This window comes from Pelodiscus sinensis, chromosome 5 (genome assembly GCF_049634645.1).
Source record: "Pelodiscus sinensis isolate JC-2024 chromosome 5, ASM4963464v1, whole genome shotgun sequence".
Taxonomy (NCBI): domain Eukaryota; kingdom Metazoa; phylum Chordata; order Testudines; family Trionychidae; genus Pelodiscus; species Pelodiscus sinensis.
In genome coordinates this window covers 118,683,784-118,711,145 of record NC_134715.1, presented here as the reverse complement: position 1 = coordinate 118,711,145, position 27,362 = coordinate 118,683,784, and the positions used below count along the sequence as shown (strand labels likewise).

At 41.9% G+C, this 27,362-nt stretch overlaps 1 protein-coding gene across 4 annotated transcripts in view; it reads left to right on the top strand.

Annotated features, from left to right (window-relative positions):
• Positions 1-27,362, top strand: part of NSD2 (nuclear receptor binding SET domain protein 2) — a 190,766-nt gene that overhangs the window by 58,569 nt on the left and 104,835 nt on the right. For 3 of the 4 annotated variants that reach the window (XM_075930890.1, XM_075930891.1, XM_075930892.1), the window contains 4 exons: positions 1,496-1,543; positions 4,524-4,689; positions 24,846-25,012; positions 25,413-25,901. In XM_075930890.1, coding sequence (XP_075787005.1) covers positions 1,496-1,543; positions 4,524-4,689; positions 24,846-25,012; positions 25,413-25,901 — 870 coding nt within the window. The remainder of the gene's footprint in view (positions 1-1,495; positions 1,544-4,523; positions 4,690-24,845; positions 25,013-25,412; positions 25,902-27,362) is intronic. The other variant, XM_075930893.1, reaches the window with a different exon arrangement.

Sequence of the window (27,362 nt, the reverse complement as noted above, 5' to 3'; positions counted from 1 at the left end):
ACGTTTGAGATGGTTGTCCCTTCTGCTTCAGTATTATCTCGGTACTTCCCCAGGGCAGAGAAGGAACTGAGGAGATCATATCTCGCGCATGTGCATTGGCCACCTAGCGTGTGTAGCGCTTTTGCACATGTGCGAGCTAGCTGTCAAAGCCACTGCTATTAAAATCTTCCAGCTAGGTGCCCTGCAGTGCCAAAACATCTAATGTGGAGCACCCACAGGGACACTCTCTAAGAATGTTAGTTACTGCAGTGGTGAGTAATCCTTTCATTCCACAGATGTCAAGAATTTCTCCTCAGTAGCCATAGGAATGTTCATTCTGACAGTTCTTTAGTTACAGCCCTATAACCATCCGAATGCCCAAACTAACCTAAATAGCATTAAGTTGGAATTATTAGGATGGAAATGTGTTAAGACAGTTTAGCTGCGTCTAGACTGGCATGATTTAGTCTTTTGAGCAAAAGCATCCGTGCCAGTGTAGACGCTCTCTTGCGCAAGAAAGCGTCGATGGCCATTTTAGCCATCGGGCTTTCTTGCTCAAGAAATTAATTTGCCTGTCTACACTGGTCCTCTTGTGCAAGTATTCTTGCTCAGGAGGACTTATCTCTGAGCGGGAGCATCAAAGTATTTGCGCAAGAACCACTGATTTTGTACAGTACAAAGTCAGTGTTCTTGTGCAAATACTCGTAGCCAGTTTAGAGAGGTGGCAAGATTTTGCGCAAAATCTTGCCAATCTAGATGCAGCCTTTGTGCCAATAACGTACTTTGTGTCTGAGGATGTCTCATAGCATTGGTGTTAATAAATACTGCATTGCTATGCTTTCATGCTGTTTTTCCTCTGAGCTGATGTTAAAGACAAATCCTAGAGTGTGAGTTAATTGTAGGTTTTTGGAATAAATTTAAGCCATATAGCTTATTCTTAAAGCTACCATGATAGTAAGATTCTCAACCTTAGGTCTTGTGCCGTCAGTCATTCTTACATAAGAACTCTTTGAACTTTGTTTGGACCTCTGAGGCACCTATAAGTTTTGATGATAGTTCTACTCACTTTCACCTATCCCACTGGCCATGTTCCAATTAGAATCTCATCCAGAATATTCGAGGTAGTTATTTTTCTTTTTTGTAGTCAGTTGAACCAGCTCTATTTTTCCCTGTCAAATAGTAATTGCTCACTGCTGTTTAGATGGATACCAGGTTTCCATTATTGATTTCCCTGGACTATATCCAAGGGCTGCTTAATACTCTATGGCTAGCACCATGTTTATGATACAGGAAGCGTAGTAGCATAACTATAACAACCTACATCGTCCAGGTAGTTTAGATGCCGCCTGTGGCAATGAAACGAGTTTTTAACCATTGTTTTTGGACCACCATATCCCCAAGCACTGGTACCCAGGTTAACAGAAGCATGCTTCCATTGGCCTAGCAATGTCTACACTCAGGGATGTGGGTTTTTCCACACATCTAAGCACTATAATTATGTTGACCTAATTTTTAGGTATACACCAGGCAACGGAATCCTGTGTATCTGATGCCTTTTAAGCAGGTAACTAACTACCTTGTAATTTTAGGTTCAAAACCAGTTGCTTTTGGGAATTTTATCCATTATCTTTCTGGATTGTTATTAATTCACCTAGTTTCAAATGTTGAAATTGTGTATTTAATGTAATTTTTCATGTTGTATTTAATTATAAGGGAGATGCTTTTAATTCTCACTTCTGAAAGATCTGGTGGAATGTTCCAGGTCTTCTGAGATTTCTGGAGTTGAAGCATTGTCAGAGGGAGGGAACACTTGGGGAATTTTTTTCGGGCCAAAAAGCTGGAGAGCAATGGGAACACAATTCTTAGCGAAGGTATGGATCCAAGAGAGTTGGTCCTAAGATCTTCAGAAAAGTTGAATTAGAAAATGAGCTATCCCTTAACATGAGAGGGAATGGTATCCTGTTCATCACAAGAAGGACTTCCCTCCTCCCACCCCTGTTTTAATAAATAATAAGCTTCAGGCATTATTTTACAACTAGACATACCTTTTTAGTTGTTGATTTTTAAAAATACAATCTAAAACCAGGGGTGAGCAAGATACCTCTTGCAGGCTGAATTTGGCCTGCCATCCGCTGGATCTGGCCCATAGACATCCCTCCCAGGACCCTCACGCACGGAGCAGCGACTGTTTTAAACACTAGGCTGATCCACATGACTCTGCTCTGGAGGGCGGGGGAGGCTTTGGATGATCTCCCAGTCCCCAGTCCAATCCTCAGCTCCTGTTGGTTGGAAACAACCAGCCAATAGGAGCTGAGAGATTGGCCTGGGGGATGAGGGCAGAGCAAGCCTGTTCTGCCCCCTCCTGGAGTTGAGAGACACTTGGAGGGAGCAGGCTTCATTTTCAGTGGGGTTACAGCAGGCAGGGAGCCCAGCCTGTTTGGGGGTGCTGCAAAGCTGGTGGCCGGAAGATGCTTAGGTAAGCATCTCCCAGCCAAAGCCTGCCTCTGGCATCCCTGTCCCTCCCGTACCCCAGCTCCCTCTCCCAGGTCACCTAGCAAACCCTCTGCACCCCCCCCCGTCCAAGGTCACAACTCCTTCTCCAATCCTGTACCCCCTCCTACACACCTCCTCAAGGCCAGAATCCTCTCCTGCACTCCCACTCCCTCTCTGACACTACACCCCAATCTCCTGACCCAGGTCACAACCCCCTCCTTCACTCCAACTCCTTCTCAGACCGCTCACCGTCTCCTGCACCCCAATCCCTTATCCCGTATGCCTTTCTGCATCCTAGACCCCCACACTTCCACCACAGAAAGTGCAGATCTTGACCACTTTCCAAATCTTGGAGTGGGCCCCCCCCCACCAAAAATTAGTGCCCACCCCTGATCTGAAATCTTTATGATGTATCTAAGGTTTATTAATGTTTGTGTTTAGGAAATCATGTCTTAGTCATACAGGTTTAAAGTCAGAAAGTGCTATTTTAACTGACCTATGAATAGTCCAACTTAGTACTACATTTTAAATTAAATTTTAAACACTCTAGGCACTTTAGAAGGTCATTTCCTCCCTTCCTTTTTGGTCAACTTTGCAATATAAATGCTTAGATCCTAGAAATTGTGGTCCACCTTCTAAACATGGTAACGGTTCTTCAAAAGGCTAATGATGTCACATTTTACATAATTTCGTAGTAACAGACACTGGAAATGTGACTCAAAATGTAGTGTTTCTTTAAATATGTTAATTATTTAAAATGCTAGATGTAAAAATGTAGTGCAAATAGCTCTGCACTCATTGATATTGAAAACAAGCAAGTCATATTCTGCATAATATAAAAGTTAGACACAGAAATGAACTGGCAATAGAAATAAAACAAGTAATGGCTTATGCCCATGTGCCATGTGTCTTTGTCTTTGTTATAACTGGTCTCTACTATTATAAGGCAAACCTGTTTAGTATTTATTTGCTGAAATATGAAGAAAGCCTGAAATATGAGGGTTCTTTTTTCCTTTTTTTTTTTAGTAATGTAGGTCCTATTATGGCTGGAAGAATCCATAGTAGATTAAAAAAATCAGCATGCTTGTGTTAATATTTACTAAACTTTAGTGACTAACGTTTAATACAGAAGCTTCAGGGGTAGCCGAGTTAGTCTGTACAGGATAAACTTAAAATAACAACAGATGGTCTGGTAGCACTTTATAGTCTAACAAAACATGTAGATGGTATCATGAGCTTTCGCACGCATGTTTTGTTAGTCTATAAAGTGGTACCAGACCATTTGTTGTTTTTTAAGTTTATTTAAGAGAGAGACAGACTGTTGAAGATTTCACATCCTCTTTCTTCAATTCAGGTGTTAGAGCTCGCAGTGAACATTGAAGGGTATATTTATCCTGTAGCTAGGAGCGTGCTTCCTTGCCCAGGTGGGCAATCTCACACTATCTCAACTTGAGCTAGCATGCCAAAATCTGTAGAATGGATATGGTTCTGGTAGAGAGTTAGGCTAGCTACATAGGCTCATACCCAGCGTACTGGGTGGGCTGGAAAGCATGAGCTACTGCTCAAGCCAGAATGTTCATAGTGTTTGTTATTTTTAGCATGCTAACTGAAGCTGAACTAGCACAAGTTTCTCTGTCCTGGGAGATTTCCTCCTAGGTACAGGGTAAATATACTTATTGAGACTTCTCAGGATCATCTAGTAAAACCAGGAAATGTCAAATTTTACATACCTGATATTTCAAAGGGTTTGTTAAAAAACAAATAGTTAACCAAAGTTTAGATTTTCTACAAAAGAGCAAACAATTTTGCCATCCCCTTTCTAATTAGTGAAATATTATCCATTTACTACTCTTCTGTCATGCTATATTTGTCACAACCCTCTACTATCACCCCAATATGCCTCTCTCTCACAAATAAAGTTTTTCTTCCAAGATACACTTTATAAGCTGTGTTAATTGATTAATTAGTATTTCTTTTGTGTATACTACTACTCAAGGTACAGTCTTAAAGGGAAAAATATGCTAACGGTATGTGTCTTTCTTTTTTAAAAGACTCCTGCTAAGAAAGATTCTTCTGCAACTACTGTAAAAGAAGACAAAGTTCATGTGTTGAAGTACAATGTAGGGGATCTGGTGTGGTCTAAAGTGTCTGGTTATCCTTGGTGGCCGTGCATGGTTTCAGCTGATCCTCTTCTTCATTCCTACACTAAACTAAAAGGTATGTATGCATTGCTGCACACATGTTTATGTGCATAGAGACATTACATTTTAGAAGTTGCATTTAATCCTGATAAATCTAAATCCTTTGTGCTTCATCACTTGTCTATGCTGCTTGTCAATTACCTCTGACTAGATAGAAACATGACATTGCACTAGAAAAAAATGTTCTGGGGAAGCTTAATTTAAATGGAAATTTGAAAAGTGGGGAACATGAAGGTTAAAAGTCTTTCAGAAAAATGAATAAATAGGAACAAAAGACTGAAGTAGGAGAGAAAATTAACAATATAGCTCCTTATTTGAAAACTTTTTTTTGGTATTTTCATGTTTGTGTTTTTCAATTAGAGAAGTTACAACTTCCTGTGTTACACCAATGGTGAATAGGATAAATTCTTTTTGGTGGCGGCAGTAGAATTACCTATGTTGCTATTCTTCATTTGGGCAGAAACATAGCTAAGTTCTTGCCTGTAGCTTTATCAAATAATCTTCCTTTCCCCCAGTGTATCAGTAATGGAAATCCTGCTTGCCTGCCAGGATGATAGATTGGCTGGTTTTGTCTCTTACTTTTTCATTGTGGAGTGACCAGTTTGGGCTCCTCTCTAAAATCTACAAAGCTTTATCAATCTAAAAAATGAGGTTTAGGTTAAAAAAATTCTGTGGCATTCAAAATCAATTGGACAGCATGTTCCAGAATATCATAAAAACTATAGGATTTAGCAGTTGGAAAAATTCAAACTTTTGCTTCTGTTCAGCGAATTATGAAAAGGAGAATTTAAAACCTATTTTACAAAGCTTCTCAGGCCGAGATGTGGTGTCCAAATCCAAATTTTAGTTGATTACAATATATTTGAAAAGCATTCAACGTTATATAAGTCATAAGTTTTGTCAAACTTATATAAGATGATCTCTGAAGGAAGATTGAAAAAATTGAGTTTTTAGTCTGGAGAAGAGAAGGACATACTTTTTCAAGTAAAAGCTTATGAAATTTGTTCCCATTAGCAATGAAAGTGAGAGAAGCACAGCTGTCTCCTCCCCTCACACCAATAACAATTATTTAAACTGGGTTTAAATAATAAAAAGTGATTTTTATTAAGTATAAAAAGCAGGATGTAAGTGCTTGCAAGTGATATCAGGCAGATCCAAGTAAGTTACTAGCCAAAATAAAACCAAACACTCTAGCTAAACTTTAATACTCTGAGAAACTTGAAACATGCAATTTCTTACCCGAACAGTAGCTTTAATTATCTTTTCACACAAGTTAGGCAGCCTCCTGGCTTGGGCTTGATCCCTTCTCACACTCATTTTTAGATGTTTGCAGTAGTCATGCTGGTGGTAAGAAGGAATGTCTTCTAACTGCCAACTTCTGTATTGTTTGGCTCCCGGCCTGTAAGTAGCTTTTGCTCAAGGTGGGACTCTTTTGTGTTCAGCTTCAACTATTTCACTCTCCCCTTGGAAAAGTACTAGATTTAAAATGGGTTCCAGAATCAGGCGACCTGCCACATGTCTTGACAGGACCAACTATAGTACAGGCTTGCTGGAAAAACAAGACTATTTCCAGATCATTGTCTTGAGCACTAAGACTGTGAGTTCCTTGATTTCCACTAACGGCTTTCACTAGAAGACCTAAATAAACAGGTTTTCACTTCATATTTCTAATTTCATGTACAAGAACGATGCATGCACATAAATAGAATATACACATTCACCAGGTAACAGGCTTTTCATTGACAGGTCACATGTCACGTTTTGCATAAAGCATATTCAAGTTAGGTATATTCATATAAAGAAATACATTTTCATAAAGACATGGAGATGCAGTGTCACACTATCACTGGACAACTTTAAGAGAAGGGTGGGCCCCAACCCGTTCTTAGCCCTGCCATGAGTGCAGGGGACTGGACTAGATAACATCTCTAGGTCACTTCTAGTCTTAGGATTCTGTGATATTAAAGATCTGCTGGAGACCTATATTTTATATTATTGGGGGATTATCCCTTTTTGTTTGCGCAAGGAGATTTCATATTTAAATAGAGAACTAAGTTGTGTTGCCAGTAAAGAAAGAAAAGTTATTTTAGTTTGTTTTTAGGATGCATATAACTGAGATCAAAATCTTTTGAATAGCCATTTCTGTCCTGTGCAACCTCATGCTTCTGAGAGAGAATAAAAAGCAGATTGGTCATCTTGTTATGTCAGGTATCTTGCATGCCATAATAAGTGGAAGCCATGGTAGAGGATCTGCCCTTCGACGGAGTAGAACTTGTGGCTGGGTTCCTGGATGCTGAGTAGCCTAGCGGCTTGGTCAGCTGAGAGGTGGGCAGAAAAGGGGGAGAGGAGAGGTGGCCTCTTGTCCCCTTCTTGCACAGAAACTCTTGAGTCACTCTCTGTTTAGATCCTTAAGTTTGGGGTGTGGCCTGAGGAGTCCAGATTTCCCATAGTTGAGGTTTCTCAATGAGGTCCTCCTTTTTTTCCCCCTGTAAGAGTGGGGGCTTACTTGCTTTCATGACTGCTGGGTGGACAAGCTCTGTTTCATGCTCTGACCAATGAATGAAACTCCTGCTTTCTCTCTGGTCAGCTCCAAATTGAGCCAGGCTGTGTCCGTTTCTCCTCACTCCAGGCCTGGCATAGTTGCAGGTAAAGTGGAGCAGGATAGCTAGGCCAAGGACCTTTCTCCATGTTTAGCCAAAGAACAAAGTATTTCATTCCCTTAAAGATTCAAGGGTACACTGTGGTCCCTTAAAGTCTGTTCTCCATAGATAGAAGACCCTGTTGTACTTTCAAGGTCAACAGATTACTCTCAAAAGAAAATGTCCAGGAACTGCAGGTGACCCCAGTTTTCTTCTTATTTGATTAATCCAGAACCCTCTGTGGGAACAGATTTGAGAGGTGTATCAAGAATTACATGCGTCTATCCAAAGTATGTCTCCACCTTCAGGAACCAACTTTCCCCTTTCCATAGGAATTGCATGACCATCACTGCTGAGAAATGGATAATAGATGTCATTGACCAATGCTACCATATCATTTTCTATTCTTTACCCTCTAACCACCCCCATTTAGTGAGTCTTGTCTTGTCATTAAAGCTTCTTCCAATTCGAATTGGTCTCTGTATTACGTAGGAGCCAAGGAAGAGGCTGCTTCTCCGGTATTTATTTGTCCTGAAAAAGAAAAAGGGGTTCTTTGTCCCATGCTAGACCTGAGAAGGCTGAACAATACATATGCTGCCTCTGACTTGTGATGGCAGTGCCTGCGTTTGCCATTCCCTCTCTTCAGATTCAAGACTGATTCATGACTTTGAATTTGGAGGACATGATCTTTCACACATCCCTCCACTTCATTCAAAGGCAATTACTAAGATTCACAGTGGGCGTTAATCATTACCAGTGCTTTCCATCACATTGAGAGTTTTCACAAAATGGCTGTGGATAGTATCTATGAAGGAAGAGCATTATTACATGCTTCTGACTGGACGGTTGGCTGATCAGAGGTGTATATAAACGAGACAATGGAAAACTTGAAATTTGCCCTTTCCCTGTGTTATCGGTTATGTATTCCAATAAGCTATAAAAAAAATCTCTTCTCATTCCTAAGGGTAAAATTACCACAGAAGTCACAGGTTCTTCACACTTATTAAGTTTGCAGATGATTACCAAGTTGGTAGGGGTTGCAAGTGCTTTGGAAAAAAGGGTCATAATTCAAAATGATCTGGAGAAATGGTCTGAGATAAATAGGATGATGTTTAATAAGGATAAATGCAAAGTACTCCTTAGGAAGGAACGATCCGTTTCACACGTACAGAATGGGAAGCGACTGTCTAGGAAAGAATACTGCAGAAATGGATCCAGGTCTCATAATGGACCACAAGCTAAATCTGAGTCAGCAGTATGACATGGCTACAAAAAATGCAAATATGATTCTGGGATGCATTAACAGGAGTGTTGTGAGCAAGACACATTAAGTAATTCTTTTGTTCTACTCTGGTTTGATTAGGCCTCATTTGGAGTATTGTGTCCAGTTCTAGGCACCACATTTCAAGAAAGATGTGGAGAAATTGGAGAAGGTCCAGAGAAGAGCAGCAAAATGATGAAAGGTCTAGAAAACATGACCTATGAAGGGAGACTGAAAGAATTGGGTTTGCTTAGTTTAGAAAAGAGAAGACTGAGAGGAGAAATTATAGCAGTTTTCAAGTATCTAAAAGGGTGTTACAAGGAGGAGGGAGAAAAATTGTTCTCCTTAACATCTGATGATAGGACAAAAAACAATGGGCTTAAATTGCATCAAGGCAGGTTTAGTTGGGACATTAGGAAAAACTTCCTAACTGTTAGGGTGGTTAAACACTGGAATAAATTGCCTAGGGAGGTTGTGGAATATCCATCATTGGAGATATTTAAGAGCAGGTTAAGTAGACATCTATCAGGGATGATCTAGAGCCGTGGTGTCCAACACACTAGCCGCCAGTCACATGGGTATTTGGCTGGTTGAGTTTGGGTAGTTGGCTTGAACAGTGTGTCTATTTAGCCAATTGAGTATGGCTTCTTCATTGTAGCAGTAGCCACTATAGTGTGGAAGATGAACAACTTTGTCCACCCACAACACTTCCAGATAGTTAGCCTTGCTACTATAATCCCAGCACTGGACAAGGGAAATTGGCTATCAGCCTTCAGGATGCATATTTCCATGTCACAATACATCCTGCACACAGAAGATTCCTCCGCTTCATAGTGTGCACCCATCAATTTCCAGTACAGGGTTCTCCCTTTTGATCTTTCTACTGCTCCCTGAGTCTTTTCCAAAGTCCATGCAATCATCGCCAAGCATCTCCACAAATCAGGGTAAGAATATTCCTATGTCTGGACAACTACCTTCTGCCTGACTGGGTCTACAATTTAATCCCCAAAATGCACATTAACTCCAACTGAACAGCTCAAGTTTATAGGCACTCACCTGACTGTACCACAACAACAGCATTCTTGCCTCAACAGCAGTTTTTCTCATTGTCAAACTTCATTTTAACTGAATAAAACAGCTTACAACCTCTCGACCAGTGTTTCCCAATCGGGGTTCCGCAGACCATCATCCGTGGTTCTGCAAGAAATCATGGAATAAATAAATAAAAATTTTGAAATACTGCAAACAATTCCAAATATCCCTTAAAATATCGCAGGAATTTTTGTCCAGCAATTGGCAATACTTGAGTAATCTTTGTACGCTACCAACTGCCCTTTGTTTTGTTTTGGCCAGTTCGTATCTAAGGTTATATTTAGTTGTATTGTGCCTGCCCTTCTGCTTCCCAGAATTCTCCGTGTTTCTAATCTTTTCTAGTGCACTTTATGGTTATTTGCTATTTTGTAGATTTGTAGTCTTTGTGCAGTTTTGTAAATTAATGTTTTTACCGAAACTGTGGTTGTTTTCGTGTATCTAAAATCTCACCTTATAACAGTATTTACATACGGCCGTCGAAAATAAAACAATGTGGAAGTATATGAAAAGAAGGCGCATCAGTGAAAGCGAGGACAGTGAAAATGAATCAAAATTATCAGAGCGAAGTACAAGTGAAAGAGGAAGAGAAGTGACTATTTTAAAAAATTGCCTTTATAATAACAGTTCCTAGGCCATTGGTTTTACATGGACTGGAGATGAAAATTGTCCCGTTCCATTGTGCATTGTTTGCGGGGAAAAACTAACACATACAGCTATGTCCCCGGCCAAGTTAAATTGACACTTCACTACTAGTCATGGCCACTTGTCAAATAAAACAGTTGATTACTTTCAACGACTTTTGGATTCACAAGGAAAACAACGTAAAGTTCTTGAGAAGAAGATAATTATCAGTGAAAAGATTCAAGTAGCAAGCTATTTAGTAGCTGAGCAAGTTGCACAAAAAATGAAAAGTCACACTGTTGCTGAGCCTAATGATGCGTGCTTGTAAAATAATAGTGAGTACAATGATAGGCAAAGAGGCTGAAAGTGAAATTGACAAAGTTCCTGTTTCTACAAATACTGTTAGTTGGCATGTAGATGACATGTCACACAACATTGAAGATATCTTGTCTGAAATACTAAAAAATACTAACTTTGCTCTCCAAGTCATCGAGTCAACAGACATAACAAGTAAAGTTCAGCTGTTGGCATTCGTACGATTTGAAAATGAAGGTGAAATAATGGAAAATTTTTGTTGTTGTAAAGAGCTGCCAGAAATGACCAAAGGTCAAGACATTTTCAACATCTTGTGAATCCTGTGGTTTGTCATGGAGCCAGTGTATTGGAATTTGCACTGATGGTGTCCCCTCAACGATCGGCTCAATAAAAGGCTTTGTTACACTCAAAGAAAAAAACCCTGATGTCATAACGACCCACTGCTTTCTCCACCAGAAAGTTCTTGTTTCAAAAACTATTGGGGAGGATTTAAAACAAGTCCTTAATGTAGTTGTGAATGTGGTAAATTTTATAAAGCAGCGCTCTCTTAAGTCACACATGTTTGCAGAGCTGTGTGAAAATATGCAAAAAGATGATGTGACTCTCCTTCTACACACCGATGTTAGATGGCTTTCAAGAGGGAAAGTTTTAACAAGGGTATTTGAGCTGCGAGAGGATCTACTGCTTTTCTGCAACGATAATAAAACCGGTTTTTTGACTTTCTTGAAGATACAAAATGGCTGCTGACACTATCCTACTTAGCAGATATTTATCAACACTTCAACACCTTGAACACCACCATGCAGGGCCCAAAAGAAAACATTCTAACTTCCACAGACAAACTTCTTGCATTCAAGAATAAACTCAAGGTTTGGAAAAGACACCTTTCAAATGGAAATATTGAAATGTTTCTGCTTCTACTTCAGTTTCTGAGTCACACAGATTATAAAGAATTTATCCCATTAATTACCAATCATTTGGAATCAGACAGAAAAGCTTGACCAATACTTTCCTTCTTTGTCATCAGAAATGTATGACTGGGTTAGGAACTCTTTTGTTGAGTTCTCACAAAATTTACTCAGTCTGAAAGAACAACAACAACTGACTGAACTACAGTGCGATTGAACTTTGAAGATAAAATTCAATAAAGTGCCACTTGATGTGTTTTGGATTTCAATAAGAAGAGAGTATCCTGTGATCTCAGCAAAAGCAGTGAACACCTTGCTCCAGTTTTCAACTTCTTACCTTTGTGAACAAGCTTTCTCTCTTACTAACATTAAAAGCAAAGAAAGAAATCGTCTGCTGTCTGTCGAGGAAGAACTGTGAGTGTGTTTGTCAAAAAAATTCGGCCAAGAATTCAACATTTGTGCAAAAAGAAATAAGCCCAAGTGTCACACTGAAAGAAAACTTTATATTGACTTTGGATGCTCCAGTTTTTTTTTTTTTTTTTTTTTTACAATGTAAGTTGACATATGTAACAGCTCTTTACAAATAAATTTTCTTGACAATAATTTAGCAATAATTGAATTGCGCTCCCCACTGTCAACTTTTTCTGGCTAAGCAAACGTTTTCATAAGTAGGGGTTTCTCAGGATATAAAAAATTATTTAAGGGGTTCCTCCATGGGGGGGAAAAGGTTAGGAATATCTGCTCTAGACTTTGCCTACATAGAATCATAGAATAATAGGACTGGAAGGGACCTCAAGAGGTCATCGAGTCCAGCCCCCCCGCCCTCAAGGCAGGACCAAGCTCCGTCTACACCATCCCTGACAGATGTCTATCTAACCTGTTCTTAAATATCTCCAGAGAGGGAGATTCTACCACCTCCCTTGGCAATTTATTCCAATATTTGACCACCCTGACAGTTAGGAATTTTTCCTAATGTCCAATCTAAACCTCTCCTGCTGCACTTGAAGCCCATTACTCCTTGTCCTGTCCTCAGTAATCAAGAGGAACAAATTTTCTCCTTCCTCCTTGTGACACCCTTTTAGATATTTGAAAACCGCTATCATGTCCCCCCTTAATCTTCTTTTTTCCAAACTAAACAAGCCCGGTTCATGAAGCCTGGCTTCATAGGTCATGTTCTCTAAACCTTTAATCATTCTTGTCGCTCTTCTCTGTACCCTTTCCAATTTCTCCACATCTTTCTTGAAATGTGACACCCAGAACTGGACACAGTACTCCAGCTGAGGCCTAACTAGTGCAGAGTAGAGCGGCAGAATGACTTCACGAGTTTTGCTTACAACACACCTGTTGATACAACCTAGAATCATGTTTGCTTTTTTTGCAACAGCATCACACTGACGACTCATATTCAACTTGTGGTCCACTATGACCCCTACATCCCTTTCCGCAATGCTCCTTCCTAGACTGTCGCTTCCCATCTTGTATGTATGGAACTGATTGTTCCTTCCTAAGTGGAGCACTTTGCATTTCTCTTTATTAAATCTCATCCTGTTTACCTCTGACCATTTCTCTAACTTGCTAAGGTCATTTTGAATTATGTCCCTATCCTCCAAAGAAGTCGCAACCCCACCCAGTTTGGTATCATCTGCAAACTTAATAAGCGTACTCTCTATCCCAATATCTACATCATTGATGAAGATATTGAACAGTACGGGTCCCAAAAAAGACCCTTGTGGAATTCCACTTGTTATCCCTTTCCAGCAGGATTTAGCACCGTTAACAACAACTCTCTAACTACGGTTATCCAGCCAATTATGCACCCACCTTATCGTGGCCCTATCTAAGTTATATTTGCCTAGTTTATCAATAACAATATCATGCGAGACCGTATCAAATGCCTTACTAAAGTCTAGGTATATGACATCCACCGCTTCTCCCTTATCCACAAGGCTCGTTAGCCTATCAAAGAAAGCTATCATATTAGTTTGGCATGACTTGTTCTTCACAAACCCATGCTGGCTATTCCCTATCACTTTATTACCTTCCAAGTGTTTGCATAAGATTTCCTTAATTACCTGCTCCATTATCTTCCCTGGGACAGACGTTAAACTGACCGGTCTGTAGTTTCCTGGGTTGTTCTTATTCCCCTTTTTATAGATGGGCACAATATTTGCCCTTTTCCAGTCTTCTGGAATCTCCCCTGTCTGCCATGATTTTTCAAAGATCATAGCTAAAGGCTCAGATACCTCCTCTATCAGCTCCTTGAGTATCCTGGGATGCATTTCATCAGGACCTGGTGACTTTCTGACATCTAACTTTCCTAAGTGATTTTTAACTTGTTCTTTGTGTATCCTATCTTCTAAACTTACCCTCTCTCTGCTTGTATTCACTACGTTAGGCACACCTCCAGACTTCTCGGTGAAGACCGAAACAAAGAAGTCATTGAGCATCTCCGCCATTTCCAAGTTTCCTGTTACTGCTTCTCCCTCCTCACTAAGCAGTGGGCCTACCCTGTCCTTGGTCTTCCTCTTGCTTTTAATGTATTTATAAAAGGTCGTCTTGTTTCCCTTTATGCCTGTAGCTAGTTTGATCTCATTTTGTGCTTTTGCCTTTCTAATCTTGCCTCTGCATTCCCGTGTTGCTTGCCTATATTCATCCTTTGTTATTTGTCCTAGTTTCCATTTTTTATATGACTCCTTTTTTATTTTGAGATCATGCAAGATCTCCTTGTTAAGCCAAGCTGGTCTTTTGCCATATTTTCTATCTTTCCTACACAGCGGAATTGTTTGCTTTTGGGCCCTTAACAACGTCCCTTTGAAATACTTCCAACTCTCCTCAGTTGTTTTTCCCTTCAGTCTTGCTTCCCATGGGACCTTACCTACATCTTTCATGACTTATGCCGGCAGCCATGTTTGTCATCTGGCATACCAGACTCTACATGAGGTCCCACCAGGTGTGAGACTGAACTGTATTCAAACCCCTCAAACAGATGATACTAAATTGTTCAAGATAGTTAAGAACAAAGGGTATGTCTACACTACCCCGCTAGTGCAAACTAGCGGGGTAATGTATGCATACCGAACGTGCAAATGAAGCCCGGGATTTGAATTTCCCGGGCTTTATTTGCATAAGCCGGCCGGCGCCATTTTTAAATGCCGGCTTGTTCGAACCCCGTGCCGCGCGGCTACACGCGGCATGGGCTACATAGTTCGGACTAGCTAGCCATTCCGAACTATCTGTACACCTCGTTCCACGAGATGTAGAAGGACCCCAACATCCTTGTGAAACTATTCAGGCACTAAGAATGTCCTGTGGTAGACCTGTTTTTGATTTGTTACTCTACCAAATGTCCACATTATTGCTCCCATGCAGGTCTCAGTCGTCACTCCCTAGGGGATGCTTTCAGTATAAAATGTGATGCACCTCTACTATATGCCCTCCCAATGATTCCACAGAGTCCTGGAAAATACCAAACAACAAAGCCAGGGTGATCTTGATAGCCCCAACTTATCCCAGGCAAACCTGATTCCCTTGCCTCGTTAGCATGGTCACCAAACCATCATGGTCCTTCCCTCTGATATCTCACGTTCACACACAGGATGCAGGCCGGATTTGTCATGTGAATATTCAGATAATTTGGCTCAGGTCATGGTTCCTCTCTAGTTTGCACTCTTGAAGTTGGACTTGAGTAGAGCATAATGAGATTCTACTCAGTAAACATATACACATAAGTGGCAGGTATCTGTACATAGTGCCATACCTGTCTGGCTTCTCCATGAGCATGTCCACACTCCCTACCATCCTTAACTGCGTGCTCTCATTAAAGTACTCAGGCTATTCCCTGAGCTCTTTGAGTCACCTCATCGCAATAAGCACCTTCCCCAACACTGTTGATGGGTTTTCTGTATTAACCCACCCACTCCCCAGGATCTTCTTCAGAGGAATACAGAACGCCTCCGCCATCATACTACCTATTCTGATGTTGGGACCTCAACCTAATCTCAGTGTTCCCATTGGCAAATCCTTCAAGACCATGGCCATTTGCCTGCTATTACATTTGTCCATGAACTTTTTAGTGGCAATTACTTCAGTTAGAGTGGGAGAATTGGGATCCCTAATTGTACATAACATTTTTTAAAGGACAAGTTAGTACTCTGTTCATATGCAAAATTCATAACACAAGTGCCTTCATCTTTCCACTTCTACCTATCCATATAATTTCCTATATTCTACCCTAAATCACATGCTGACAGAGAAGCAGCCCTGCATACATGGGATGTCTCTAGAACTCTTGCTTTCTATATAGACCGAATGAGGCCATTTCAGAAATCCTTCACATCACAGTGGCTATCCAAATGGATTTTGGAACGTATCTTGCTCTGGTACCACAAAAGTAACTTGAATCCCCCAATAGCCCTGTGCACACAGTCAAACAGGGTTAAAGCCGCATCAGTTGCTTTCCTGAAGGATGTGGCACTGTATGTGAAAGAGAATGCAGAATCAAATGAAATAAAAATATTAAATGAATCAACATGTTCAATAGACTCGCTCTGGATAATAATTCCATGCTCCCACAATAAGAAATTAGTGGTAGGGATATATTATCGACCACCTGACCAGGACAGCGATACTGACATTGAAATGCTGAGGGAGATTAGAGAGGCTACCAAAATAAAGAACTCTATAATAATGGGGAATTTTAATTATCCCCATATTGACTAGATACATGTCACCCCAGGAAGAGAAGCAGAGAGAAAATTTCTCAATGGCATAAATGACTGCTTCTTGGAGCAGCTGGTACAGGAACCCACAAGGGGAGAGGAAATTCTCGATTTAGTCCTGAGTGGAGCGCAGCATAGGTCCAGGAGATAACCGTTGCAGGACCGCTTGGGAATAGTGACCATAATATAATAACATTTAACATTCCTGTGGTGGGAAGAACAACTCAGCAGTCCAGCACTCTGGCATTTAATTTCAAAAAGGGGAATTACACAAAAATGAGGAGGTTAGTTAAACAGAAATTAAAAGGCACAGTGACTAGAGCCAAATCTCTGCAAGCTGCATGGAAACTTTTTAAAGACACCATAATAGAGGCCCAACTTAAATGTATACCCCAAATTAAAAAACATAGCAAGAGACCTAAAAAAGAGTCACCGTGGCTTAACCACCATGTAAAAGAAGCAGTGAGGGACAAAAAGGCATCTTTTAAGAAGTGAGATAAATAGAAAGGAACATAAACACTGTCAAATCAAGTGTAAAAATGTAATAAGAAAAGGAAAAAAAAATGTGAGGAACAGTTAGCCAAAAACTCAAAAAGAAATAGCAAAATGTTTTTTAGTACATTAGAAGCAGGAAGCCTGCTAAAAAACCAGTGGGTCTCCTAGACTATCAAGATATAAAAGGAGCAATCAAGGATGATAAAGCCATTGTGGAGAAACTAAATGATTTCTTCGCTTTAGTCTTTACGGCTGAGGACGTTAGGGAGATTCCCAAATCTGCACCATCCTTTGTGGGTGATGAATCTGAGGAACTGTCCCAGATTGAAGTGTCATTAGAGGAGAATTTGGAACAAATAGAAAAACTTAATGTCAGCAAATCTCCGGGCATTCATCCAAGGGTTCTAAAAGAATCCAAATGGGAAATTGCTGAACTATTCACTACGGTTTGTAACCTATCCTTTAAATCGGCTTCCGTACCTAATGACTAGAAGGTAGCTAACGTGACACCAATATTTAAATATTGGCGATCTAGAGGCGATCCTGGGAATTACAGACCGGTAAGTCTAACTTCAGTATCGGGCAAATGAGTCGAAATAATAGTAAAGAATAAAATTGTGAGGCACGTTGAAGAACATAATTTGTTGGACAAAAGTCAACATGGTTTCTGTAAAGGGAAATCCTGTCTTACTAATCTATTAGAGTTCTTTGAAGGGGTTAACAAACATGCAGACAAGGGGATCCAGTAGATATAGTATACTTAGATTTTCAGAAAGCCTTTGACAAGGTCCCTCACCAAAGGCTCTTGTGCAGATTACATTGCCGTGGGATAAGAGGGAAGGTCCTTTCATGGATTGAGAACTGGTTAAAAACAGGAACAAAGGGTAGGAATAAATGGTAAATTTTCAGAATGGAGAGGGGTAACTAGTGGTGTCCCCCAAGGGTCAGTCCTGGGACCAATTCTGTTCAACTTATTCATAAATGATCTGGAGAAAGGGGTAAGCAGTGAGGTGGTAAAGTTTCCAGATGATATCAAACTGTTTAGGATAGTCAAGACAGAAGCAGATTGTAAGGGACTCCAAAAAGGTCTCACCAAACTGAGTGATTGGGAAACAAAATAGCAAATAAAATTTAATGTGGATAAGTGTAAAGTAATGCACATCGGGAAAAATAACCCCAACTATACGTACAGTATGATGGGTCTAATTTGGCTATGACAAATCAGGAAAGAGATCTTGGAGTTATCGTGGAGAGTTCTCTGAAAACTTCCACGCAGTGTGCAGCGATGGTCAAAAAGGCAAAAAGGATGCTAGGAATTATTAAGAAAGGGATAGAAAATAAGACCCAGAATATCTTACTGCCCCGTATGAAACTATGGTACGCCCACATCTTGAATACTGTGTACAGATGTGGTCTCCTCACCTCAAAAGAGATATTTTGGCCTTGGAAAGGGTTCAGAAAAGGGCAACTAAAATGATTAGGGGTTTGGAACGGGTCCCATATGAAGAGAGGTTAAAGCGACTGGCACTTTTCAGTTTAGAAAAGAGGAGACTGAGGGGGGATATGATAGAGCTATATAAAATCATGAGTGGTGTGGAGAGGGTGAATCAAGAAAAGTTATTTATTAGTTCCCATAATAGAAGAACTAGAGGACACCAAATGAAATTAATGGGGAGCAGGTTTAAAACTAATAAAAGAAAGTTCTTCTTCACACAGCGTGTAGTCAACCTGTGGAACTCCTTGCCAGGGCAGGCTGTGAAGGCTAGAACTAGAACAGAGTTTAAAGAGAAGCTAATTCCATGAAGGTTAGGTTCATAAAAGGCTATTAGTCAGGGGACAGAAATGGTGTCCCTGGCCTCTGATTGTCAGAGGCTGGATTGGGATGGCAGGAGACAAATCGCTTTATCACCCTCTCTGGGGCACCAGGTGTTGGCCACTGTCGGCAGACAGGCTACTCGGCTAGATGGCCCTTTGGTCTCACCCAGTACGACCGTTCTTAGGTTCCCTATAATTGACATTTGCAAAGCAACTACTTGGGCATCTGCCCATATGTGCAGTAAGCATTGTGCGTTGGAATCTCATTCTGCTTCCCGTGTACGCTTCGGCGAAACTGAGCTATCTAAAGTACACTCATGCTCTTAAGTCCCCTACTCCTGGGAGAGGCACGGTTCTATAGTCACACACAAAGTGGAGCACTCACAGAGACGCTCCTTGAACAAGGGAAGGATATTCACCTGTGTAGTAATGTGAGATTCTTCAAGATAGTTCGCCCTGTAGGTATTCCACTAATGACCCTCATCCCCTCTGGTTTGAAGTCTTTTTTATCTTCTGAGACAAAGAAGGAACTGAGGAGACAGTTGACTGTATGTGGAGATTGCCGCTCCAAACAGCATGAGCCAGCTGCCCTTCATGTGCAGCCTACCCAAGGCATTGCTACCACAAATTTTTAACTAGAGGCTCAGAGGTGCTCAGACACCTAAACTGGAGCTCGCACAGGGTCAGCCATCTCAAAGAACCTCAGTTACTGTACAGGTGAGTAACCTCTTCTGTGTCTTTGAATATTCCATTATATATTCCTCTTCAGTTTGGTTGGAGCTATCATCTAGTAGTGGTCCCACAGCTCTTGGGTGGTTGGGACTCTGGAGCCTCCCCTCTCATCTGAAGTGGGGCTTGAGTTCTCATCTCCTGTTTTTCATGATCTGTCTGTGAGTTGTGTTTGAAAATAACCATGACAAAATCAGAACCCTACTCATCACAAGTGGTAGTTCTTCTTTGAGGAGTTTCCCTGTGTGTGGTTAGGTGTCTTTGTGCCTCTGTGACCCAAATCAGAGAATTGCAGTAGCAGTGCCCTTTGTATGCTGCACATGCAGGCAGCTGGCATGCCCGTGTAGAGCCACTAGCCTGCATGCGCAGCCAACAATGCCTTTAGTTCCTTCTCAACCACCAGTGGCCTTGGTCAGAACTTAGCAGTCACCCTCATACTTCATATTGAGATCTTTGTTTTGTTACCGATATCTCTTAAATTTATTTTTTTAATCATTTATTTGGTTGGTTCAGCCAGTTTTTTTCTTTTCTCTTTAAGAAAAAAAACCACAAAACTTTTCATTGCCATGTTTTCAGTTTGTTTCCCTCTCTGGGATATACCTGGCTCAGCAGGAATTAAATGCTGCATTACTTGCAGACTTGCAACACCTATTTCAGACAAACACACTCTGTATGTCTGCTCCTTAGGTGAGGGCACCAGCAAGACTACATGAGTCTGCACCGGCAACCTCAACAGTACTACCTGCTGTATCAGTGCACCATGGCAAACACTTTACACCTTCGGAACAGATGCTTTTGACCTTCCTAGTACTGCTGCTGACCTTCACCAGCCATGCTTATCTTTCAGTAGCTTCAACACCAGAATACAACTCTTTGGTGCCAATGGCACCCTGACAGTACCCCAGTTGAGCCTTTCTACTGCTCCAGCAGGATCAAGCCTTCCACTATCACATGAGGAGGAGGAGATATGTTGAGTCTTACACACACCTAGACCAGTGCAGCAATCTGCACAGTGATGGCCCCCCAAGAGCTATTTCCACCAATGCCAGTATCACCTAATTGGTCCTATGGGCTGGTCAGCAGCCAGCCCTCTCACATAGATCATGGGGTATTTTTGGCAGAGAGATCAAGTATGTGTGTCCATCTAACCATCCCAGAGTGCCCAAATCTGACTTTACACCACTGCAAGATACATCAAGCAGATCTCAAATCACAACACTGGTATTGTCTGATTAATTACCATAGGCATAGACTGTGCCCTACCAATCTAGAAAATCCTGATACCGAGCAGGAAATAATCAACCAGAAAGACTTACTTATCAAAATAGGATCGAATCTCAATATGGACATCCAAACGGGGCCAGAGCCAGTGCAGGCATCTGTACTGAAGATCCTCAACTATTTCTTATATTTGAAGAGCTTTTGAGGTACAAAGCTTGTGCGTCTTACCAAGAGAAGTTGTAGTAAGAGATTGCCTCCCCGACCTTGTGTCTGTAATATGCTGGGTCTGACACAGCTACAACACTGCATGTAGTAGACTGATACTCCCATCAAGCCTTGCTTCATTGAAATTAGAAGGCTTGATAAGTTCTTCTGCTGAAATCTAATTTGGTTTGTTAGTGGATTGATCTACTTATGCAGAGCCCTATTCCTGTATGCCTCTGAAGATTCACTGAAGATTAGCTTTTTTCTCAATGATCTAAGGAGAAGCACTTTAGAAAAACTTTCCGTTGATATCAGGAGGAGAGTATGTGCCCCCCTCTCCCTCCTTTGTATCCCATCCCATAACAGGGCAGCAAAACAAATACATTCTACATCCAGCAGCTGGTTAAAGTGGAGCTAAAATTTCAGGCATTTGGCAGTATACATTTCCTGTCAAATATTAAAAAAAAAATTATTAAAACACAGAATTTAGCAACCCACAAAATTTAGACTTCGGGTTAAGAATCCAAAGTTTGAAGATGTAACCACAACTCTGAACTAGCTTTCTAATGCTTTTTTATTTAACTATCAATATTGTTGAAAGGTAACATACATTATAGGCATTTGTTAGTAGTGTAAACTTTTACTTCAGTTTAACAAAAAATTTATGTGGCATCTTGGTGAAAGGGAAAACTTTTTATTCAGTCCAATAACCAATTGTTTTTCCCATCTAGTTTAAACTTATCATATATATTTTTAAACCAAACATTTTATTATTGGAGGCAAAAGAAAAAGGCTTTCCAGCCTCTATTTAGAACAGTGGTATCCAACCTTTTGAAGCACAAGATCACTTTCGGAATTTGTCAGTTCAGGATCTGCCTCAAACCCAAATACCTTGCCCCATTTCCTTCCCTTCCCCTTCTCCAAGGCCGCATGCTGCTTATTCTGTGGAGATGGGGTACATGGATTGGAGGAAGAGGAAACCCTAACATCTCAGCATCCCTGTCCTCAGTCTCCCCCACCATGCACAGCAAGAAGAAAGCTCCCGGTAGGCAGCTCCCAAGCAGCATGGTGGGAGTGGGGAGCGGGGTAGCTGAAGTACTGGCACTTCATAACCTCCCAACCAAACCAGTCAGGATCACCTCTCAGACACTACAGGATCTACCAGTAAATCCTGATCTACTAGTTGGTGACCACTGATTTAGAGCCTCTGAATTAATCTTAAAGGTAATATCTGTTTTATAACTAAAGCAGTTTATTTTAACCCGCTTACCTGACACCTAAGTATGTATCATACCTCTTGTTTTGAAGAGATTATCAAGTGTTATTTATTCTGTGACTAACTTATTCTGAACATGTCTAGATAAAGCAGAGAGCTGATCAAAATAAAAAATTTTTAAAGTAGCCCTGGGCAACCCCGGAAGGGGTGGGGCTGAAACGGGAAGTTGGGGGGGGAGAGGCTAAATGGGAAGGGGTAGGGCTTTCCCACCCCCACCCCTGATTGGTCTGGGGGTGGGGGAGTCCCTGTGCCCCCTTCCCACTAGGCACCCATGCCCTGGCCAATCAGGATGGGAGATCACGGGAAGCCTCCTCCAGCCCTACAAGGAGCACGTGGCACTTTGAAGTGCTGTGGGCTCATCTCAGGGCAGGGGCAGGGCGAAAGAAGCTTCATGTAGCTCCCCCACCCCCCCAGGCCCTGATTGGCCTAGGGCGGGGGGAGTGCATGAAGCCTCCTCCACTCCCCCCCCCCCCGCCCTGCGAGCAGCAGGCGACGCTTCAAAGCACTATGTGCTCCTGGCAAAGGGGAGGAGGCTTCGTGCACTCCCCAGGCCCTAATTTGTCTGGGGGCAGAGGAGTAGTAGGGCCTCCATGGCCTGGATCTCTCTGCTTGGCGGGCCGGATCCGGCCCACGGAGGCCCTTTTGCTCACCCCTGGTAAAGAACTTAGGTCTCTGGCGTCCCAGTTCAGTGTCTTGAGCATAAGGTCAACATTCCTCTTCCCGACATAAATGGTTAACACAATGATCATTCTACTCTGCCTGCCTCTGTGAGTTCAGTTTGAAATCACATACCAATTGGAATCATTCCTTTTACAAAAAGCTTTCTAAATTATCTTATTGAGAAACGTCAAAACACACTGGGTATGTCTATACTACAAAGTTAATTCGAACTAACGGACATTAGTTCTAATTAACTTTGATAGGCGCTACACTAGCGCTCCACTAGTTCGAACTTAATTTGAACTAGCGGAGCGCTTAGTTCGAACTAGGTAAACCTCATTCCACGAGGACTAAGCCTAGTTCGAACTTACTAGTTCGAATTAAGGGGTGTGTAGCCTCTTCATTTGAACTAGTGGGAGGCTAGCCCTCCCCAGCTTTCCCTGGTGGCCACTCTGGCCAACACCAGGGGGAAACTATTGCCCCCCTCCCGGCCCCGGACCCCTTAAAGGGGCATGGGCTGGCTACGGTGCCCGTGCCAGGTTCAAGCCTGCCAGCACCCAGCTAGCAGACCCTGCACCTGGCACGGCTCGAGCCAGCCACCCGATGCCCCCCAGCCCTCCCCCTCTTCCTGGGACCAGGCTGGCGGCTCCCGGGAGCTTGCCAGGGACTGCAAGAGGTGGGCGCCCGCCTGGTCTAGTGCAGACATCGTGCACCTCATCCACGACCTCCGCACTAGGCAGAGGAAAGTGGCCGTCTAGGGCAGGAGAGCTGCCAGCCTGGCCACCCAGGAGCAGGTGTGCATGAAAATCAAGGTGGTCCACTGAGACCACCGACCCTGAGCCCTGAGCTTACAATGGCCATACTGGGTCAGACCAAAGGTCCATCTATGCCAGTAGCCTGTCTGCCGACAGCGGCCAACCCTAGGGACCCTTGAGGGGATGGACCGAAGACAGTGACCAAGCCATTTGTCTCGTGCCATCCCTCTCCAGCCTTCCACAAACTTTGGGCAGGGACACCACTCCTACCCCCTGGCTAATACCACTCCATGGACCCAACCTCCATGACTTGATCTCACTTCTCTTTAAACTCTGTTCTAGTTCTAGCCTTCACAGCCTCCTGCAGCAAGGAGTTCCACAGGTTGACTCTTTGCTTTGTGAAGAACAACTTTCTTTTACTAGTTTGAAGCCTGCTACCCATTCCTTTCCTTTGGTGTCCTCTAGTCCTTCTATTATGGGAACTAATGAAGAACTTTTCTGTATGCACCTTCTCCATCCCACTCATGCTTTTATAGACCTCTATCCTATCCCCCCTCCGTCTCCTCTTTTCTAAGCTGAAAAGTCCCAGTCTCTTTAGCCTCTCTTCATATGGGACCTGTTCCAAACCTCTGATCATTTTAGTTGCCCTCCCTTCTCCCACCCTCTCTCTTCCCCTCTCCCACCTCCTTTTTCCAGTCTCCCCGAGTTTTGTTCAATAAAGAGAGATTCTATTTTTGACCACACGTTTTCTTTATTTTGTACATCAGGAAGGGGGGCTAGGGAAGGGTAAGTGGAAGGAGGTGAGGGAGGAATGGGGTACGAGCCCCCGATGGGGAGGACTGGGCTGGCTCTGCGGGCTTCTGGGAGTGGAAGCTCTCCTGCAGCCCCCCAATTGTCCCCTCTCCCCAGATGGCAGCCTGCGGCAAGTGCAGCCGGTCTGATGGCCGAGTGCTGTGATGCGCCCAGTGTGGGCACTCAGGGCACCCCAAGACAGGACTGCTTTGCAAGCGGGGCACCCCTGAGAACTGTCTGTCCTGGGTGGGGGTCGGGTCCCTTTAAGCACAGCCCTCGGTTAGCCTGAGGCAGCATCTCCACGCTCTAAGTCCTCATCTGATGCCCTGACGGAACTGCTTCCGGCCATCCGTAACCCTGGTTCAGGGTCCACTTAATGTGGACATGCTAGTTCGAATTAGCTAAAGGCTAATTCGAACTAGTTTTTTAGTCTGGATGCGTTAGTTCGAATAGCTTAGTTTGAATTATCTAATTCGAACTAAGTTAGTTCGAATTAGCGCTGTAGTGTAGACATACCCAATCAGATTTTAGAATGAAAATTGGACAAGCTTTATCTGTCATTGCACTGTATACGGCAGTTTACTTAAGGATTTCAAAGTATGAAAGTAATAGAAAATGCTAAAACCAAAATTAACTTTGTAACTTCTATAACCTTATTGTTAAATTTACAGGACAGAAAAAGAGTTTTCGTCAGTATCATGTACAGTTTTTTGGTGATGCTCCAGAACGAGCTTGGATATTTGAGAAGAGCCTTGTGTCATTTAAAGGAGAAGAACAGTTTGAACAATTATGCCAGGAAAGTGCAAAACAAGCCCTCACTAAAGCTGAGAAAATAAAGGTAAAAGATGAGAAAACAATACTTTGTTGAAGTTTTTCTTACATTGTTATAGAAACATGTCATCTGATACTGAACCACTGGAAAAACACACTCCAGAAAACTTTCATGATTGTTTGCTTTACAGAATTTTATAGTTTTTTTTTTTTTTAAAACAGACTACGTGGCAGCTCAGTCAGTTTGCATTACTTTTTGCAAATTAGCACTGCATTTCATGTCACTGATTCATGCATAGACAGACTTATTTAGTAGTTCTTCCTTTATATCGGGGCCATTCATACAAATGCCATTGGAATCTTTGGAAAAGACTGTGCTTAATCTTATTATAATCAGTTTTAATTTGTATTGGTGTTTTATAGTAATAAAAGTAAATGTCCCACTCTGGCTTATATTTTTCTTGCAGATGTTAAAGCCTGTTTCTGGAAAACTGCGGCCTCAGTGGGAGATGGGCATTAAGCAAGCCAGCGAAGCACTAGGCATGGCAGTGGAAGAACGGAAAGCCAAGTTCACTTTTATCTACATTAGGGACAGACCTCATCTTAATCCTCGAGTGGCAAAGGAGGCTGGTATTGCTGTGGAACCATTAGAGGAAATAGATGAGTCCTCTTACTCGAACCAAGAAACCACTCAAAGTCTGAAATTGATGAAGGAATCTGGCATTCCTAGCAAGAGGAGGAGGAGGACATCAAAACTGCCTTCAACTGATACAAAAGAAAGTGATCAGTTAGGGACTAAGACTACTACCCTACAAAAGGCATATGAACAAGGAGAAACCAAAAGAGGGACAGGTTCTCCCATCAATAGAAAGAAAGCTGCAGCATCTACTCCACGAAGCAGAAAGGGTGATGCGGTATCTCAGTTTTTGGTCTTTTGTCAGAAGCACAGAGATGAGGTTAGTGTTTTGTTGCACTAATAAATGTCTCCTCCTTCTGTTAACTTACATAACATCTGAAAAGTGAAGTATTTATTTTTTTGTTATGATGACATCCAAAACCTACAATAGGTTCTACATATATTTAAATAAAACAATTCCTGTCTCAAAGAGTTTATAGTCTTAAACACACAAAGAAAAAGTAGAGGTTGGATCTCCCTGTTTCAGCACCCTTGGGACCTGACCAATCCCACATGAGGGATTTTGCCAGGCCAGCGGAGGTCATTTCTGGCTCCCTTTCCACTGATCCTTCCTCCCCCCATCCCAACCCCTGGCCTGGCTCTCCACCATCTGCCGGCCCTGCTGCCCTGGAAACCCTACTGAGCAGTCATGTGCTGCCATGACTCCGGGACTGGTCGGACAGCCTAGTGTCAGTTTGTAGGCAGCTCACTACCCTGTTGTCCCTGCAGGAGTCCCTGCTTCTGGTCCTCCATTGGGATTCTCTGGTCCTGCAACATCTCTGCTGGACCACAGATGTTGCCAGACCAGAGAGTCCTGGTTTAGAATGTTTTAGCTTATAGTGGTGAGGCTAAAGAAGCAATAGAACATATAATAAAGTGATTGTCACAGTATAGCTTGCTAGTGCCATTTTTTGTTAATTTATGTAGAGCAAAAATATTTATCCCTAATGACCTTTTAATAGTCACTAGTTTCTCTTGACATTTATTTTTAACACACAAACTTATGTTCCCAAATACCATTTTGGTTTTCTGTTTCTCCTTATGGCTTTACCTACCTATTCCCTGTAGGTAAATGGGTTTCTTCATCTCTAATTGTTCCCTTATGTTTCAATTCCCCAAATGTGCTCTGATCCTAGGAGGGAAGGTAAAGTTGCAGTCTTTTAAAAACAAAAAAATCCCACACCCAAACAGTTGTCCTAAATCTATGGAGATCTGTAATTATATGGGTTGTAATGGACTGTGAACAAGCCCTCCTGACCCTGTCAAGAGTAAGGATGATATTGCATTTAAATGATAGTCTTGCTCGGCATCCTGTAGTAAATCTGTTACAGCCAAAAAATGAGCCTAGCTCTCTTGGATCCTAAGCCATTGCCTTAAATACAGGAACATTAGTTCTCTTCCTGCAAACTGATACCTTCACCTGTTTTTTCTGTGCACTGAATGAGGCACGTTTTCTCTAGAACAAATATCTTCTCATGTAATAAACTCTTGATTATATTACCTTAACACTTTTTCAACAGTTAATATAATTTCCCAAGCTTTTAGAAGAATGAAACACAAATTACATTGTGTAGAACCACGTTGACTATGTGCAGTATGTGTTCTCACAAGACTTGAATCCAGGAATTTTATGGATCTCTGCCATTTAAGGTGAAGGAATCACTGTTATCAACAGTAGGCTTTTGTCTTCTGTAGTGTCTAGCCACTACAGAAGAACATGATATAAGTTTTCCTAATCGCT